Source organism: Ovis canadensis, chromosome 8 (genome assembly GCF_042477335.2).
Source record: "Ovis canadensis isolate MfBH-ARS-UI-01 breed Bighorn chromosome 8, ARS-UI_OviCan_v2, whole genome shotgun sequence".
NCBI classification, from domain to species: domain Eukaryota; kingdom Metazoa; phylum Chordata; class Mammalia; order Artiodactyla; family Bovidae; genus Ovis; species Ovis canadensis.
The window spans coordinates 21,716,145-21,734,301 of record NC_091252.1 but is presented as its reverse complement, the minus strand read 5'-3'; the positions used below and the strand labels follow the sequence as shown (position 1 = coordinate 21,734,301).

The following is an 18,157-nucleotide window of genomic DNA, read 5'->3' as shown; positions in this document are numbered from 1 at the left end:
CTCTGTCCCTTTAAGAAGCAGCATTTCTTGTTCCTTTATGAGAAGCCCTCATCTCTGCATATGGGAATAGCATGGCAACAAACTGCTGTTCTTAGGACACTGGGAGAAGGTAAGATTAGAAACTGTGTAAACATGGGAAAAGGGCAAGAATGCAAGGCAGGAGGGCTAACCCAACCCAGAGATTGAACCCACATCTCCTGGGGCTCTTGCACTGCAGGCGGATTCTTTACCATTGAGCCACAGGGGAAGCCCATATTTGTATGTGTATTTATAAATTGTGCTATGTAATATTGCTGATTATTTATTTCATGGAAGTTTAACGCCCCCCGCTCTTCTCCCCTCTCTCTTCTAGCGTCCATTAGTTTGTTCTGTATATCTGAGGAAGCAGCCTATTTTTCTTGGTAAGACTTTCCTACCATCTCAAGGAAATGAACAAAGGTGATACGCTCTGATACGAGGAAATACCATGACGTCTTTCTGCACTTTCCAACAAAAGCCCTGCCATAATCTCAGACCGCAGCTCCAGCATGCCATCTCTTCTTGCTCCTTGGGCCTGTGTGCTCGCTGGTTGCATTTTTGTTTCTTCAGCAGAAGTTTTCAATCTCTCAGATCAGTATCCCCCACTGTGGAATGAGAGTCCTGGTCAGTTCAGTGACTACAGTATGGAGAATGGAAAGTACATTATTGATCCCTGGGTATACCCTAAGAGAATGGGCATGTACAAAATCCTCCTGAACAAGACAGCCAGTTATTTTGAAAAATTCGCACCAGATAACGAACAAAATTTTTTATGGGGATTACCTTTGCAGCACAGCTGGCAGTTTATAACAGGTAAGAACAATTTGTTTTTACTCATATGATTTTTCCAATCTAACCATGTGGTAATCGGGAAATGGAACTCTGTATAAACCAAGTTTTGAAAATCAATTTCTCTCTTTTTCCTCTTTTCCCCTCACAACCATTAGTTTTCTACTTTTTCTCCTCCATAAATCTTTCTGGGTTGCCTGCTTTGATTTGAAATTGCAGTGGGGCATAGAGCGTAGTTGCCAAACACAAAAAGACTTCATTTCCAACATATGGGCATTCTACTTAAACTCCTACTAGATGCCAGATTCTATTCTAAGCCCTGTGATGAACAAAACAGTCAAGAAGATATGCATTAAAACAGATGATGTCCAATTACTTTGAATTTCTTGAAGTTCTAACTATGATTATCTATACATGCAGATGGAGAGAGGCAAGAAAGGGACCTTGTTCATGAGGATGTTTCTCTGCAAAAGATCAATTCTTTTCAAAAATAAAGTACATTCTAGTGTTTAGTAGGCAGATTTGTTTGGGCCAAAGATTCCTGAATTATAAGATGTTTGGCTGACAGAAAGTCTTATGAAAGAGAGTGGTGTCTCTTTCACTCCATTCTATAACACTACCGATAAGGAAATTTGTTCTGTTCTGATGAAAGAAATATATATATATATAGGGAGAAGATTATAGTTTATCTGAGATCTAAGGAGGAGTCACATGGTGGAGCTACTGAAGGTGGCTGTTCACCCACCTTTGTCAGGTGATGTCTTGAGACTCAAACCAGTTCTTTATCAGGCTTTTCCCAGAGTCAAAAAGATGGAGATCTAGGAGAAATCATTAGCACTATGGGAGGCATGCCAGTCTCAAGGGCCTAGGGGCAGTAGTAGATGAAGGCTGAATGGGCTGGTAGATTAATGTTTTTCTTATTCTTTCATTACACTTACATATTATGATCAAGACTGACTAAACTTACCTAATAATGGGCTTATATGTCTCCAGCGTTTTCTAAAAGCAGCTGTGGGGTGGGAGTGTTTCAGACAGTTTCCTTGCCATCCAAGAGCTTACAACACAATTAAAACAGAAAAGATATCAGAAAGGAAACAATGAGCAATAAATAACAACTCTTGGTTAAAAGTTTAAGTGCAAAACAAAGGGACACGGTGGAGTCAGATGGAGTAATCAGAAAAAAAAATGGATCTGAATTGAAATTTGAAATGTGAATGAATTTCACTGGGGAAAAAAGAAATGAAATCTACTAGGGAATAAAAGTATGAACAAAACAGTGGTTCTCAGGAGTGGCTGCACATTGAAAACAGCTACCTAATTTTCAAAAATATCAATTTAGGTCCACCAGCACACATTCGACTCTTATCTCAATAGTATGGAAAAGTAAGGTAAAGGACAATAGCATGGCACAAGTGTATGTGATTGGGTGCAGTGTGTGCGTGTGTGTGTGTGTATTTGTGTGTGTGTGCCTTGCAGTCTGAGGAACAATCAGGAAAGTTCACACTTCTCATATTCATGCAGGTGAATAGCATTAGCAAGTTCTTTAATGATCATTGTTCAATAACAATCAGGTTAGGAAAAAGAATAAATACAAAAGCAAATAATATTCAAAACAGATAATTCTAAAGTGGAACGTTGTTGTGATGTTCGATGAAGGAAAAGAAATCGGTCCTGAGATGGGAAATGAAGGTAAAGAGTGATAGGAAGAGAAACACAAGCCATGAGAAGATAAATGTTTGTGCTTCTTTGCAAACAAAATGAATTAGGCAAGGGATGACTATAACAAGTTTCAAAATGTGCATAGTAAATAACCTGTGCATCCTCTCTCTTCTAGGCAGATTGGTTGATCCCACCCGAACGACAGACTGTGGCTATGAATCTGGAGATCATTTGTGCATCTCTGTAGACAGTTGGTGGGCTGGTATGTTCATTTAATAGCAAAATAGGTTAATAACCTTCCCCCAAAGAAAATATTCAAGTTAAAATCTTAGGGACGGACACAAAACAAAAACAGCACTATTGCTCCATAAAAATGAATCCGCTTCATCATGTATCTCGTGGCCTTTATGTCACATTCTAGGATTTAATGGCCACAATTTCAATAACGATTCCTTAGGACAGATTTTACCCAGGGACTGAAACAAGGGACTGCAAAGGACAATGGGTTTTGAATGACCAGCACTGGTGATAGATGGAGGTCCCACCAATCAGAGAAGTCTCCAGGACCAGGAAGGATGAAAAAGGAGAGAACACGAAAATAATACTTTTGTCTTTCTTCATTTTGCTCAGACCAAATATATTTAACTAGAAAACCTGTAAAAATGTCAGAGATTAATGCATGACAAATCATTCTCTCAGTTAGTAATGTAAGGCTTCTGTCAGATATTTAATAGTCAAATAATCAGAAGGTATTTTCTAATTCTTTAATTTTACCTTGTGTGTTAGTGGTGAAATTAATTTACACACAATTTCTTTGCGATATTTCCCACTAATTAGAAACAAAGTCACAGTTAATTTCACTTTCTTAGAGTGACATGCTGGAGAAGGAAATGGCAACCCACTCCAGCGTTCTTGCCTTGGAGAATCCCAGGGACGGAGGAGCCTGGTGGGCCGCCGTCTATGGGGTCGCACAGAGTCGGACACGACTGAAGCGACTTAGCAGCAGCAGCAGCAGCAGAGTGACATGCACCGTATACATCTTTACTTGTTTTTCTTGTATGATCTAATTGAGTCTTTCCAAAGACTCAGAAATTGTCATGGCCACACATCTAGAATTTAGGCTTCCTTTTTCTCACATAGACTCCAATAGTTTGGAACATCAGCCTGCTACCCTGGGGCGGAGGACTGCATTCAAAATGCATGCCTATGATGAAAAGTGTTCTGCATCACCAGTGGTAATCAGTACAGCAAGTTTTACAGTCAACGATATCGGTATGTCTAAATTTGTTGGTATAGGTTCTATTTAGAGAGCAATTTAAAAATCTTAATTGTGTTAATTTAGTTATCCAAAGATTTGTTGCCAACACTTAGCCAACATTTTTGCTTCAAAGACTTAATGTGAGACAAGCCCTTCACAATGTCATGGTTGTACATTAAACATAAAATACAAAATATCCACACTATAAGCATATGAAGATAATGTAGAAAAAAGTCACATTTCATGGTAAAACCTCAGAAGTGTATCATTCTACGCACAAGTAGATATCTTTCTTCCATTTTTACATAATGCTTTGAAAAAATGAATGATACCAAATTCATTAAAATTACTTTTTGTGTGTTAAAATGTTGTAGACAACTATTTGCTTCCCTGATGGCTCAGTGGGTAAAGAGTGTGTCTGCAGTGCAAGAGACAGCAGGAGGCATGGGTTTGATCCCTGGGTTAGGAAGATCCTCTGGAGAAGGCAATGGATTCTTGCCTGGGAAATCCCACAGACAGAGGACCCTGGCCGGCTACAGTCCAAAAGGTCACAGAGTCAGACACCACTGAGCGGCAGCAGCAGCAGCAGCGCTCAACTATTTTAGCCCATCTTCATTTCTAATTGTAGGGTTATTAACAGAAATGTGATAGAGTTATGCATATGATCCTTAGGGAGATTTTCAATATTTTGCGGTGACTTTTTTTTTCATGTTTCTGGATCTGTGACTTTTTGCTTAAAGGCTTACAGATTACTTAAAAATATCCTCTATCATATTTGTCGGCCCTTGTGGTAATGATAGGTGTCTTCTTTGACAGATATGAATTACTTTCTGTGTGCACTGCCCTTCCTTGCTGCGGTGGATTCTGGCATAATGGGGATATCATCAGATCAAGTGCTGCTTTTGCCACCACCCAAGGACCAGACAAAGTTTTGTCTTAGTGTTTCTAGCTGTCAGTCCTCCTTTCCTTCGACGATGAGGAAGTGGAATGTCCTTTACAAGGTGCCTTTTTCAAGTTTTATTATTTAATCTCTCAGGAAGTGGTAAGAGAATTTCTTTTTTTATTGGAATATAATTACTTTACAATGTTCTGTTAGTTTCTGCTGCACAACACTGTGAATCAGCCATATGTGCGCACGCACACACACACACACACACACACATATATACACACATTCATATATACATACACAGGCTTTCCTGGTGGCTCAGAGAGTAAAGAATCTAACTGCAATGCAGGAGACACAGGAGACATGGGTTCAGTCCCTGGGTTGGGAAGAACCCCTGGAGGAGGAAATGGCAACCCACTCCAGTGTTACTGCCTGGGGAATTCAATGGACAAAGGAGCCTCTATCATAGCCTGGCGGGCTACAGTCCATGGCGTCACAAAGAGAAGGACACAAGTGAGCATTCACACACAGGCACTTGCTATGCACACATCCTCTTCCTCTTGAGCCTCCCCTCCCCGATTCCACTCTTCCAGATCATTACAGACCACTGAGCTGAGCTCCTTGCACGGTACAGCAGTTTCCCACTAACTACGCACGTTCACACCCGATAGGGAATAATGCCAATGTTGTTCTCTCGATTTGTCCCCCTTTCTCCATCCTCTGCTGTGTCTACAAGCCCATTCTCTACACCTGCACCTCTATTCCTGCCTTGTAAATAGGTTCATCCGTGCCATTTTTCTAGATTCCACATATATGTGTGATGTTTTGTTTAGGTTTTTGTGTGTATTAGATGGTATAAAAATATAAGTTTTTATGCAAGTTATATTAATATCATTACTTTATGGGCTTCCCTTGTGGCTCACAGTAAAGAATCTGCCTGCGATGCAAGAGACATGGGTTCTGTCCCTGGGTCAGGAAGATCCCCTGGAGAAGAGAATGGCTACCCACTCCAGTATTCTTGCCTGGAGAATCCCATGGACAGAGGAGCCTGGCAGGCTGCAGTCCATGGTGCTGCAAAGAGTTGAACACGACTGAGCGACTACCATGTTCACTTTCTTTCATTTTCATTCCATGACATCAAGGCATTACATGACATTTACATCCTTTGAACCAACACAGCATTAACAGCAACAGAGCGTTAACAGCAAGTCTATCCACTCATCTCACTCTGAGCAAGCCATACATAAATGTGAGCGGACATACTGAATGAAAAGATCATTCTGGTAAACTGAACCTTTAGATCAAGTGAGCAATAACACTTGGGAGAAATATGATTATGGGGTTGGTTTTAGAATAGTTAGTTAACTTCTTTCAAATGATTTGATAAGTGGTCACAAATAGGTATAACTAAACTATTATGTGACAATCAAAACCACATATTCAATGACCAAACGAAAATACATTGGTTAAGCATAGTCATGGACCAAAATCAATGCAAAAAGAGATCTTTACTACTTCCATAGACTATTAGTTCATTTTTAAAGATTTTATTAAGTTATATATTCTTGTAATTTCCACCTTTTCTTAAACTTTCGTGGTAATTTCAACTATGGCAGCAGAAAAACAGCTGATAAAAAATAAAGTTCTCTTGGGGTCTGATAGAAAACAACAAAATTCTGTAAGATAATTATCCTTCAATAAAAAATTGAAAATGATACTGACTTTGGGGGGGGGAATGCAGTTCATCTCTTATAGATACATGCAATATTACTCTTAATCTGCTCCTAATCATTATTACAGGCTTTACAGATTGTCACTCATGGCTTGTGAAAATTAATCCATAGAAACCAAATTCACCTGTGATGTAGACTATTGCTAAATTGGAAACGTGGACAAAGTGAAATTGTAGAAAGAAGAATTGTTCTAGCTCTACATTTCTTCCCCCTGCTTTAGTGTTTGCAGTCACCTTCTAGCAGCTTCGAGGACTTACTGAAGTACTTGTGGGAGGCACATGTCTCAAGCTTGAAAGATGGTTACAAAATGTTTGAAGACAGGTAAGCATGGATCCCAAGTTACCTCTACTTAATATGGCCAATAATTTTTGGTCTTATCTATACCTTTTTATTTCCTAATATCAGTCTTCTTATTAAATATTATATTTAATCTTTGGGAATTAGTTACCTATATCATCTAAGGCAGGCACTCAAGCCATCACATTTTAAAACTAAAAATTACATTCTTAGTTTGTGAACAGAAGGTGATCTTTTTAAGAAAATGACGAGGGTGCCGTTCTGGGTAACAAATGCTAACTGTACCATGTTTCCGCTTGTCTTTTAGGTTAGACTATTATTCTAAACCAGAAGCAGGTTTTGGGAAAGATTGGTGCGTGGTTTTGGACTATCTAGCTGCAGCCAGCTTTCCCACGATCTTTAGTACGGTATCTGAGTTCCAGAAGGCCCTGCCACCAAGAGTGCTTGTGGATGGGGACAGAGCTCCCTTCATCAGCGACTTTACTGACCTTCAGAACACAGTCCTGCTTGGTCTAAAGCTTCTTCATGAAGTGGATAGCGCGACAGGTAAAGGCTTATAAACAATACCTTTAATCAATATCGCATTGAATAGAGCAAGGAAGAAATCAGGATGACCAGAGATATGTGTTGTCATAACACATGCTCCTAAAGAAACCAGAACCATTCTGGCCCGAGGCCTACAGCAGTCATTAACTGAGGGTTGGGCTGATCATGCGTGTAGTTACTGTTGAAACTCTCAGCTTAGGAAGGGGCGGCAATCATGCATGTAAACAGGGTAAGGCAGTGTGGAGCAGGGCAAGCAATGCCCAGACAGAAAGAGAGCATCATCTTACGGGCCCTGACCATACAGGTCCTTACTGACCCATGAAGCTACCAGACTATCCCGTGCACTTCTTTCATCTACAAACCCAGATATATTCTTTCTGTTGTTGTTAAACAGTATTTTTTTAAAGTCTTAATGTCACTCTTAAATTTAGAAAAAAAGAAAAACTTACCATGACAAAACCAGCAAACTGACTTACGTGAGTTCCCTCCCAGCAGCCTTACTAGTCACGGCAGAAGTATTCTGCTTTAGCCCCTCAGTTGCAGAGTTTCTTAGCAGAGTGAAAAAAAGAAATCTGTAATTGCAAGTTTGAATTACTACATCATCCCCATTTTCCAGACATGCACTTATGCAGTGTACCAAACTTAACATGTAATTAAGATATTAGTATTTAAAAACTAAAAAAAAATTAAAGCTTTTTTTTTTTTGAGCAGACCATTTTTAAAGTCTTTATTGAATGTGTTACAATATTGTTTCTATTTTATGTTTTGTCCACGAAGCATGTGGGATCCTACCTCCCTGACTGGGGATCAAACCCACACTCCGTTCATTGGAAGGCAAAGTCTTAACCACTGGACTGCCACAGAAGTCCCCCAATATTAGTATCTTTAAAACAACAACAACAAAATGAATCTGAAAGATTTAAAAGATATAAAAGCAAAGTAAATGTTAAACTATATGTTTCTGAAATCTTATTTGCATTAGGTAGAATAACAAACCCAAACCTTTTAGGGGCTTCTGCAACTGAAGTCTCTTCTTGCATCCTCCAATAATGGTTCCAGGGCAATGTTCTCAGTCAGTGGCAGCTTTCCTTCATACAATGCTGACTGAAGATGCTTTCATCTCTAGCTCTTCCAACCCTCAACCTCTACATGATTCACAACTCACCAACAGAATGATACTGTATTGGAGAAAGTCTTGACACTTCCTTCACTTCATCTCATACTCTACTGGTATGACCTAGTCACATTATCCCATATTTGGATGCAAGCAGGGGGAAGGAATGAAATTGCTGCCTAGGAACAGTTTTGTGTGACAAACCTACTCCATGAAAGGAGATGCAGATGTTTTAGGATCTGCCCAGCCATCTCTGTCAAATTATCACATAACATAATTGTATTCTAGGCCTGGATCATATAAACTGGCTCTTCCTTGCTAAGATTAAAGGGTAAAGAACTGAATCAAGAATCGAAGGTCCCTGAAAGCTGGGAAGGCCTATATGGCAATATTTTGACAAGATTTGATTTTACCAAAATTTAGCTTTGAATTTAATATGTGGTTTTGAGTGGCTTTCACCAGAAAAAAAAAATTGGAGATTAAATATGGAAAACTAATGATTAAGAAACAGACCTTGATATCATAATTGTTTAGATATCACATAACAAGGTGCTTACTACTATCTATCCACTGTTGTCAGTGCCTCACATTCCCACTGACAGTCAAAATTCAGTAACAGCACCAAAGGCCTTGGGATCTCCAAATGAGCAGAGAATAGGGAAAGCAGATATGTTAAAAGCAAGGCATTAGTAAAATACAAATAGTGATATTCAAAAATAAACATTTAAATTAATTAAATAGAGGCAAATATTTCCATTCACAAAAATCCTCTCAAAATATCATTTAAGTAACTTTTAGTCTCCAGAGATACTTTATGATGCTCTTCACAAGGAATCTGAGTTAAATTCACTGCATAAATAAGTAACAGCAGACTTTTCAGACTTCCAATTAGTTCGTTAACATTTCACTGATGAAGAATGTAATCAATTCTAAGAATTGTCATGTAGTTTTAAACATTTTTTTAATTATGTAAAATTCTCAACCACCTGTCTCTCTGCAATGGCATCAGCTTTTAATCCCTGACTACACATATTTTCCCCTTCCTGGATCACAGCCTTGCCATGGTGAAGGGGCTTCCATAACTCAGTGAAGCTAAGAGCCATGTCAGGCAGGGCTACCCAAGACAGATGGGTCATAGTGAAGAGTTCTGATAAAACATGGTCCACTGGAGGAGGAAATGGCAACCCACTCAAATATTCTTGCCATGAGAGCCCTATGAACAGCATGAAAAAGCAAAAACATATGACACTGGAAGATGAGTCCCCCAGGTAGGAAGATGTCCAATATGCTACTGCAGAAGAGTGGAAGGCAATTACTAATAGCTCCAGGAAGTATGAAGTGGTTGGGCCAAAGCAGAAACGACGTTCAGTTGTGGATGTGTCTGGTGGTGAAAGTAACGTCCGATACTGTAAAGAACAATATTGCGTAGGAACCTGGAATGTTAGGTCCATGAATTAAGGTAAATTGTATGTGGTCAACAGGAGATGGCAAGATTGAACATTGATATCATAGGAATCAGTGAACTAAATTGGATGTGAATGAGTGAATTTAATTCAGATGACCATTATATATACTACTGTGGGTAAGAATCCTTTAGAAGAAATGGAGTAGCCCTCATGGTCAACCATAGAACTGGAAATGCAGTACTTGGGTCCAACCTCAAAAACGACACAATGTTCTCAGTTCATTTCCTAAGCAAATCATTCACCATCAGAGTAATCCAAATCTATGCCCCAATCACTGATTCCCAAGAAGCTGGTTTACTGATTTTATGAAGACCTGCCTTCTAGGACTAAAACAAACAAACAAACAAAAAAGGATGTCCTTTTCATCACTGGAGACTGGAAATGCAAAAGTACAAAGTCAGGAGATAACTGGAGTATCTGTTATACTGGAGAAACAGGCAAGTTTGGCCTTAGAGTACAAAATGAAGCAGAACAAAGGTTAACAGATTTTTGTCAAGAGAAAATGCTGATCATAGCAAACACCTTTTCCCAAAAAACCAAGAGATGACTTTACTCATGGACATCACCAGATGATCAATACCAAAATCGGATTGATTATGTTCTTTGCAGTCAAAGATGGAGAAACTGTACAGTCAGCAAAAATAAGACCTGGAGCTGACTGTGGTTCAGATCATGAGCTCCTTATTGCAAAATTCAGTGTTAAATTGAAGAAAATAGGGAAAACCACTAGGCCATTCAGGTGATATGACCTAAATCATATCCCTTATGATTATACAGTGGAGGTGACAAATAGATTCAAGGGATTAGATCTGGTAGACAGAGTGCCTGAAGAACTATGAACTGAGGCTTGTAACACTGTAGAGGAGGCAGTCAAGAAAATCATCCTAAAGAAAAAGAAATGCAAGAAGGCAAAGTGGTTGTCTGAGGAGACTACAGATAGCTAAGGGGAGAAGGGAGGCGAAAGACAAGGGGAAAGGGGAAGATAGACTCAACTGAATGCTTGGTTCATCACCCAATTTCAAAAAATCAGTCCTTGGTATAAATTTATAGAATTTGAAATATAGTTAAAACAGTGCAAATAGTTGAATAAATAAGATCCGTGCTGCTAGTACAAATGAAATTATACTCACTGCTCTGCACACACTTTTTACTGGAAAATCTACATGGAGGTTTTGCAGTATCAGGACAGACCTATCTAACCCATTCAGTTTAAAATTATATGTAGTGTTAATGAATATATCATAACTGTGGACATTGTTTTCTGTTATAAGCTATATAACAGGAAATACTATAACAGTGGCACTTTATGTATGCGTTTCTTGCCATAATTTGTTATTTTACCAAAAAATATGTATAAAGGAAATGTATTCAAGTTGGTAGGTCATATATTGCCAAATGGTGTTCAAAAATTTTTCAGAAGTTTACATTTTTGTTATAAGTGAGTTGTTTCCTTTTTTCTCCAACCTACTATCATACAGCAATTTCTAAAATGTGTGTGTAATGTAGAAAGTGCTACTTTGCTCATATATGAATTTACAATTTCTTGAATATGTGTTCTTTTCCCAGTTTTCTGGTTAATTGCTTATATTTCTTATTGATTTTTTATGTGAAAATCTGGTCAATCAATTTCAAATTTAAAGATTTATGTATATAACTATCATGTAATATACACATATACTTATATCCAAAAGCATAGAATTTTATTTAAAATAAACATTTTAGCAAATGAGTATACATTTTAATTTACTTGTAATTATTTTGTATCCTTTCCAGGTTCACTATCTTTAGCTATATGGAAAATTTTAATGAAGACACAGGCTGCAAAGACGCTACTTCTGGAGTTTTTTGAAGCAGTTCTTGCCATCTTTAATCCAACATTTCTGGGATGATTAATGAATCAAAATGAACAATTCTAACTTGCTGAGCAACAGTAATATCAAAATCTAACGCTGTCACAATCATACATTTTTCTTGTTTCTGGTGTCTTTGACTTACGCTCATGTGTTAAGACTTTGTCCATGCATTCCCATCTTCAAGTTCAAATTAATGCTATCATTATCTTGCTCAATTAATAATTCTTGATTTTTGAAGTTATTAATACTTACAATGTTCAAGATCTAAAGATTGTATTAAGCTATCATAAATCACTGAGAAATAAATAAACAGACAATAAACTTGGATGACTCTTCTGTTGTTATCCTATGCAACCCAATATCATGAAATTTAGGCCAATATGTCTTACTGATTTATAACCAAAGTCCAGAACATTTTAAACCATAATACTGACAAAGTTTTAAAACTCATAAAACAGAACTGACAAATAGAATATAGAATTAATTTGTTAGGGTTTTTTGTGTGTGTTTTCACTAATGACAAGTTTACAGCAATTAGGCAATTTTCCCTTCCTTTGGTCCACAGTTCAGTTCAGTTCAGTCGCTGAGTAGTGTCCGACTCTCTGTGACCCCATGAATCGCAGCACGCCAGGCCTCCCTGTCCATCACCAACTCCCAGAGTTCACTCAGACTCACGTCCATCGAGTCAGTGATGTCATCCAGCCATCTCATCCTCTGTCATCCCCTTCTCCTCCTGCCCCCAATCCCTCCCAGCATCAGAGTCTTTTCTAATGAGTCAACACTTGGTAATAAATCCTTTAGGATCGAAGTTGTCAAGATTGCTCTCTGAGGAGACAGATGACACTGGCTAGCTGTGGTGACTTTTAGAGCATGAAGCTTTCATTAAAAGTTTTCCAGGGCTTCCCTTGTGGTGCAGTGGATAGGATTCCACTTGCCAGTACGCGGGACACAGGTTTGATCCCTAGTCCAGGAAGATTCCCCATGCTGTGGGGCAACTGAGTCCGTGCAGCACAGCTACTGAGCACGTTCTCTAGGGTCCCTGTGCTGCAGCTACTGAAGCCCGCATACCCCAGAACCAGCAAGCTGCACCTCCTGAAGCTGCGTGCCTGGAGCCTGTGCTCTGCAAGGAGAGAAACTGTCGCAATGAGAGGCCCATGTACTGCAACTAGAGAAAACCCACTTGCAGCAACGAAGACCCAGTACAGCCAAAACCAAATACATGAATGAAGTAAATAAATAAATAAAACTGTGTGTGCCTGTCAACAATGACAACAAAAAGTAAATTAAAAAATCACAAATATGTCATTAAAAAAAGTGTTTTCCAATGATAGAGACAGAGTGAAGAAACAATGTAGGTTGCTTTTGGGGGGCTCCAAGGAGCTCAGGTTCTTTATGTCTCAGTGCAGGAAGAATTCAGCGAGAGGCAAAGGGATAGATAAGAAGCGGTTTATTAGAACAGGAAACTTGTGAGGCCTGCGAGCCTGTGGGCAAGGGGTTGCTGCTCTCCAAGAACTTAGTGGGCTACAGTTTTATAATCAAAGCAAAAGTAGGGAGGAGGAGAAGACCACCTTCTTCTTTAGTTAACATCAGCAGTCCCTCCTCCATGCCTGGTGGGGGAGATTTCTTCTCCCTATATGGTCAAGCCAGTGGAAATGAGCAAAAGGTGGCTATGAGGCAGAAGACAGATGGGCCCAGGCTGAGGAGTTTCTCCCTTGTGGACAGAAAATGCGTAATAGCAGAAACTCCATAAAAGAAGCATGATGGAGAAGGCTGGGCCTTGCACAGATAAGAGATAAAAGACCGCATGTTCCTCATTCTTGAAGTCAAGGAGACCTTCCCGACATACATGTGAGCAGAAGGTTTCCTTGGAGATCAAAAAGGGAAAGGGTGTCATCTCACAGTAAGTAATATCAACCTACCCATAGGTTTGGCTAAGAGATGAGCACGCACACATCAAAGGATCCTCAGATAAACCAGACTTAGAATCAGACAAGCAAGGTGATTCATCAAAGGAAACCTGGAAGAAATGCCCCATGAAGGTGATTCAAACTACCATGAGGGCACTACTCTCTGAGTCTGTCTCTGAGTACTGTACTCTTTTTTTCCTCCTAATGAATACTCTGTTTAAGAAAATTAGAGATACCAAGGGAACATTTCATGCAAAGATGGGCTCAATAAAGAACAGAAGTGGTATGGACCTAACAGAAGCAGAAGATACTAAAAAGAGGTGGCAAGAATACACAGAATTGTACAAAAAAAGAGCTTCATGACTCAGATAATCACGATGGTGTGATCACTCACCTAGAGCCAGACATCCTGGAATGTGAAGTCAAGTGGGCTTTAGGAAGCATCACTATGAACAAAGCTAGTGGAGGTGATGGAATTCCAGTTGAGCTCTTTCAAATCTTAAAAGATGATGCTGTGAAAGTGCTGCACTCAATATGTCAGCCAATTTGGAAAGTGCAGCAGTGGCCACAGGACTGGAAAAGGTCAATTTTCATTCCAATCCGAAAGAAAGGCCATGCCAAAGAATGCTCAAACTACTGCACAATTGCACTCATCTCACATGCTAGTAAAGTAATGCTCAAAATTCTCTAAGCCAGGCTTCAACAATACATGAACTGTGAACTTCCAGATGTTCAAGCTGGATTTAGAAAAGGCAGAGGAACCCAGAGATCAAATTGCCAACATCCACTAGCTCATCAAAAAAGCAGGAGAGTTCCAGAAAAACATCTATTTCTGCTTTATTAACTATGCCAACGCCTTTGACTGTGGGGATCACAATAAACTGTGGAAAATTCAGAAAGAGATGGGAATACCAGACCACCTGACCTGCCTCTTGAAAAATCTGTAAGCAGGTCAGGAAGCAACAGTTAGAACTGGACATGGAACAACAGACTGGTTCCAAATAGGAAAACGAGTACATCAAAGCTGTACATTGTCACCTTACTTATTTAACTTATATGCTGAGTACATCATGAGGAATGCTGGGCTGGATGAAGCACAAGCTGGAATCAAGATTGCCGGGAGAAATATCAATAACCTCAGATATGCAGATGACACCACCCCTATGGCAGAAAGTGAAGAAGAACTAAAAAGCCTCTTGATGAAAGTGAAAGAGGAGAGTGAAAAAGTTGGCTTAAAGCTCAACATTCAGAAAACGAAGATCATGGCATCTGGTCCCATCACTTCATGGGAAATAGATGGGGAAACAGTGGAAACATTGGCAGCCTTTATTTTGGAGGCTCCAAAATCACTGCAGATGGTGATTTCAGCCATGAAATTAAAAGATGCTTACTGTCTGGAAGGAAAGTTATGACCAACCTAGATAGCATATTGAAAAGCAGAGACATTACTTTGCCAACAAAGGTCCATCTAGTCAAGACTGTGGTTTTTCCAGTAGTCGAGTATGGGTATGAGAATTGGACTATAAAGAAAGCTGAGGGCCGACAAATTGATGCTTTTGAACTATACTGTTGGAGAAGACTCTTGAGAGTCCCTTGGACTGCAAGGAGATCCAACCAGTCCATCCTAAAGGAGATCAGTTCTAAGTGTTCTTTGGAAGGACTGATGCTGAAGCTGAAACTCCAATACTTTGGCCACCTGATGAGAAGAACTGACTCATTGGAAAAGACCCTGATGCTGGGAAAAATTGAAGGCGGGAGAAGGGAACGACAGAAGATGAGTTGGTTGGATGGCATCACTGACTCAATGGACATGAATTTGGTTAGGCTCTGGGAGTTGGTGATGGACAGGGAGGCCTAGCGTGCTGCAGTGCATGGTATCACAGAGTGGGATGTGACTGAGCAACTGAACTGAACTGAACTGAATAAATACTGTATTTGTTTCACTGCTTTTCATCTTTGTGAAAATTCTTTTTCTGCAAAGCCAAAGAGCCAGCGTCTTATCACTGACCATCAGTTTAGTGGCTAGGATTCAGCACTCTCCTTGCCACCACTGGCCCTCAATCTCCAGTGGGGACTTGAAGCCCCATTTCAAGCCCCTGCAGGCTGAAGCTACCAAGATCAGTAACATATGCTAAAAATGGTAAATCATCTCAGGTTTTAGTATAATGCCACCTTTTTCGTATATTTTTGTTTTTAGTGCATACAAAGGAGCATGTCCTAGAACTCATTAACTTATAGAGCTCACTGGGCAGGATATGGGTCTCAGGCCACCATTGTTTGAGTGTTTTGGGGCATGTCTCATGAAGCCATTGAATGGTTTTGTTGCTAAGCAAGCCTGCTTGGCTTCATGTCTAAGCAAACCTGCTGTCTTGAGTGAACTTAACGGGAGTCTCCCACACTTTTTCGTAAATTAGAATCCCCTAGTGTGATTAACTATTTAAATACTTACTCCATTCCTTTGTGCATGCGTGCGTGCTAATTCGCTTCAGTCATGTCTGACTCTTTGCGACCCTATGGACTGTAGCCTGCCAGGCTCCTCTGTCCATGGGATTCTCCCAGCAAGAATACTACAGTGGGTTGCCATGCCCTCCTCCAGGGGACCTTCCTGACCCAGAGATCGAACCTGTGTCTCTTATGTCTCCTGCATTGACAGGCAGGTTCTTTACCACTAGCGCCACCTGGGAAGCCCCCTTTGTTTCTTTACTCTGTCCCTATCACCAGGACTCACCCGTAGACTAAATCTACCTACCAACTGTTGGAAAAACAAGTCTGATAATAAACTGGTTTGAATAATATGGGCATTGGAGTAAAGAGGTAGTTTAAATCTCAGCTCTATTGTTTTCCAGGGTGAACTTGGGCAATTTTCCTAATTTCCTCCATGTCTCAGTTTAGATACTGTTAAAACAAGATTATAAAATTTACTTGCAGAATTATCTTCAGAAGTAAGTAAAAACAGAAAGTGACTAGGGCTCTTCCCAATGTGTAGTAAGCATCCACAAAAATTAGCAATTGTTGCAATAACTGTGCTCAAAGATCAGTGACATACACTGTATTTTTGGAGCAGTAAAAACATCTTTGATGAGCCGAGACCATGACTTAAGTTTTAACTGAATCCAAAAACACACAGAGCATTTCCTAACAGGGGCAGTGCAATAAACACTCTGCCAAAATCTTCTACCCCAAATGATGTGAAATAACTATCCATTTATGAAATGTCTACACAAAACCAAACCCTCAATATAGCCTGAAGACAGACAGTGCTAAAAAGACAAAATAGCTCCCAATAAAAAGAGAAAACCCCACAAATACTAGTGCCCCAGGAACACAGGCTTTGACTCTGTCCAGGCAAACAAAGACAGACCAAGAAAAGCTGTCAGGTAGGTGAGGAGGGTAGATAACAGAGAACAGCACACACAAAATATATATATGTATTTATATATAAAAATATATATTAGTAGGTTGTGCAGTGCCATCTCTGGGCTTCCCTGGTGGCTCAGCTGTAAAGAATTCACCTGCAGTGCAGGAGATGGGAGATGAAAGTTTGATCCCTGGGTCAGGAAGATTCCATGGAGGAGGGTATTGCAACCCACTCCTGAATTCTTGCCTGGAGAATCCCATGGACAGTGGAGGCTGTCGGGCTACAGTCCATGGGGTCGCACAGTCGGACACGACTGAAGTGACTGAGAGTCCACCCATGCATGGTACCACCTAGGGATTGTCAACTGAAAAAATGCATAACCTAAAAGCTGAGAGCAATGTTTTATTTTGCAGACATTCTTAGGACTTCAAGCCTAGGAAACAGCATCTCAGATAATGCTGAGAAAACTGTTCTGGGGAGGCAAGCAGGAAGTCAGGATATATGGGTGTTCTCACAACAAAGGACAGGTAGTTGGAATGTCAAACGATTCCTGTTAATTAGAGAAGACCAGATATCTCAAGTTTAGGAATTTAGCACTTTTTTATACGCATGGGAAGGTGCAAGAGTCTGGGCTCACTGAAATCATGCCTCTGATATGCACCTCAGCTATCTGGGACAGTATCCTGTGTTTTCTCATCCTGAATTTCCTCAAGCTACACTGCTGGATGTGGCTGCACTCTGATGACTGCTGGATGCAGGCGGAGTGGGGGCGGGGGAGACCTTTCTTGTTTCCATCCTGAGTTCCCTCAGGGCTGAGCATCAGGGGGGACTGCAATCACTAACGGCTGCTGCACCCTTTGCTTACTGACACAGCAGATAGCATCCTTAGTCCACATGATGGTTTCTTCTATAGAATGGCTAGGGAAGTTTTATTTTGCTTAATGTAATCTTTTAAAAAGTATCAAAATAGGAAATAAATTTATATTCACACATTTATATATTTTATGAGACCAGTAAGAAAACAGCACGTATTTAAAGGATCATTTCAGTTACTACTCATGAAACCAGCTTTGTAGGGCTGGTGTTGACAATAATTTTGACATTTTACAGTATAAAATGAGCCAGATTACAAAGTTTTCCATGGACAGTCTGGTAAGACAGTCTTATTTCTGGGAAACCAATAGTTGCTACTATAAATGAAGAAAAAGTAGGCATATATGTATATGGAGAGGGTCTGTGAGCTTGGACATCCCCAAAATGATGAACATAG

General features: G+C 39.9%; 1 protein-coding gene across 1 annotated transcript in view; it reads left to right on the top strand.

The window, feature by feature from the left end:
* Positions 1-18,157, top strand: part of C8H6orf58 (chromosome 8 C6orf58 homolog) — a 120,653-nt gene that overhangs the window by 5,071 nt on the left and 97,425 nt on the right. The window contains exons 2-6 of the mRNA XM_069598934.1: positions 589-831; positions 2,642-2,728; positions 4,541-4,725; positions 6,567-6,667; positions 6,951-7,189. Of these exons, the coding sequence (XP_069455035.1) occupies positions 589-831; positions 2,642-2,728; positions 4,541-4,725; positions 6,567-6,667; positions 6,951-7,189 (855 nt within the window). The remainder of the gene's footprint in view (positions 1-588; positions 832-2,641; positions 2,729-4,540; positions 4,726-6,566; positions 6,668-6,950; positions 7,190-18,157) is intronic.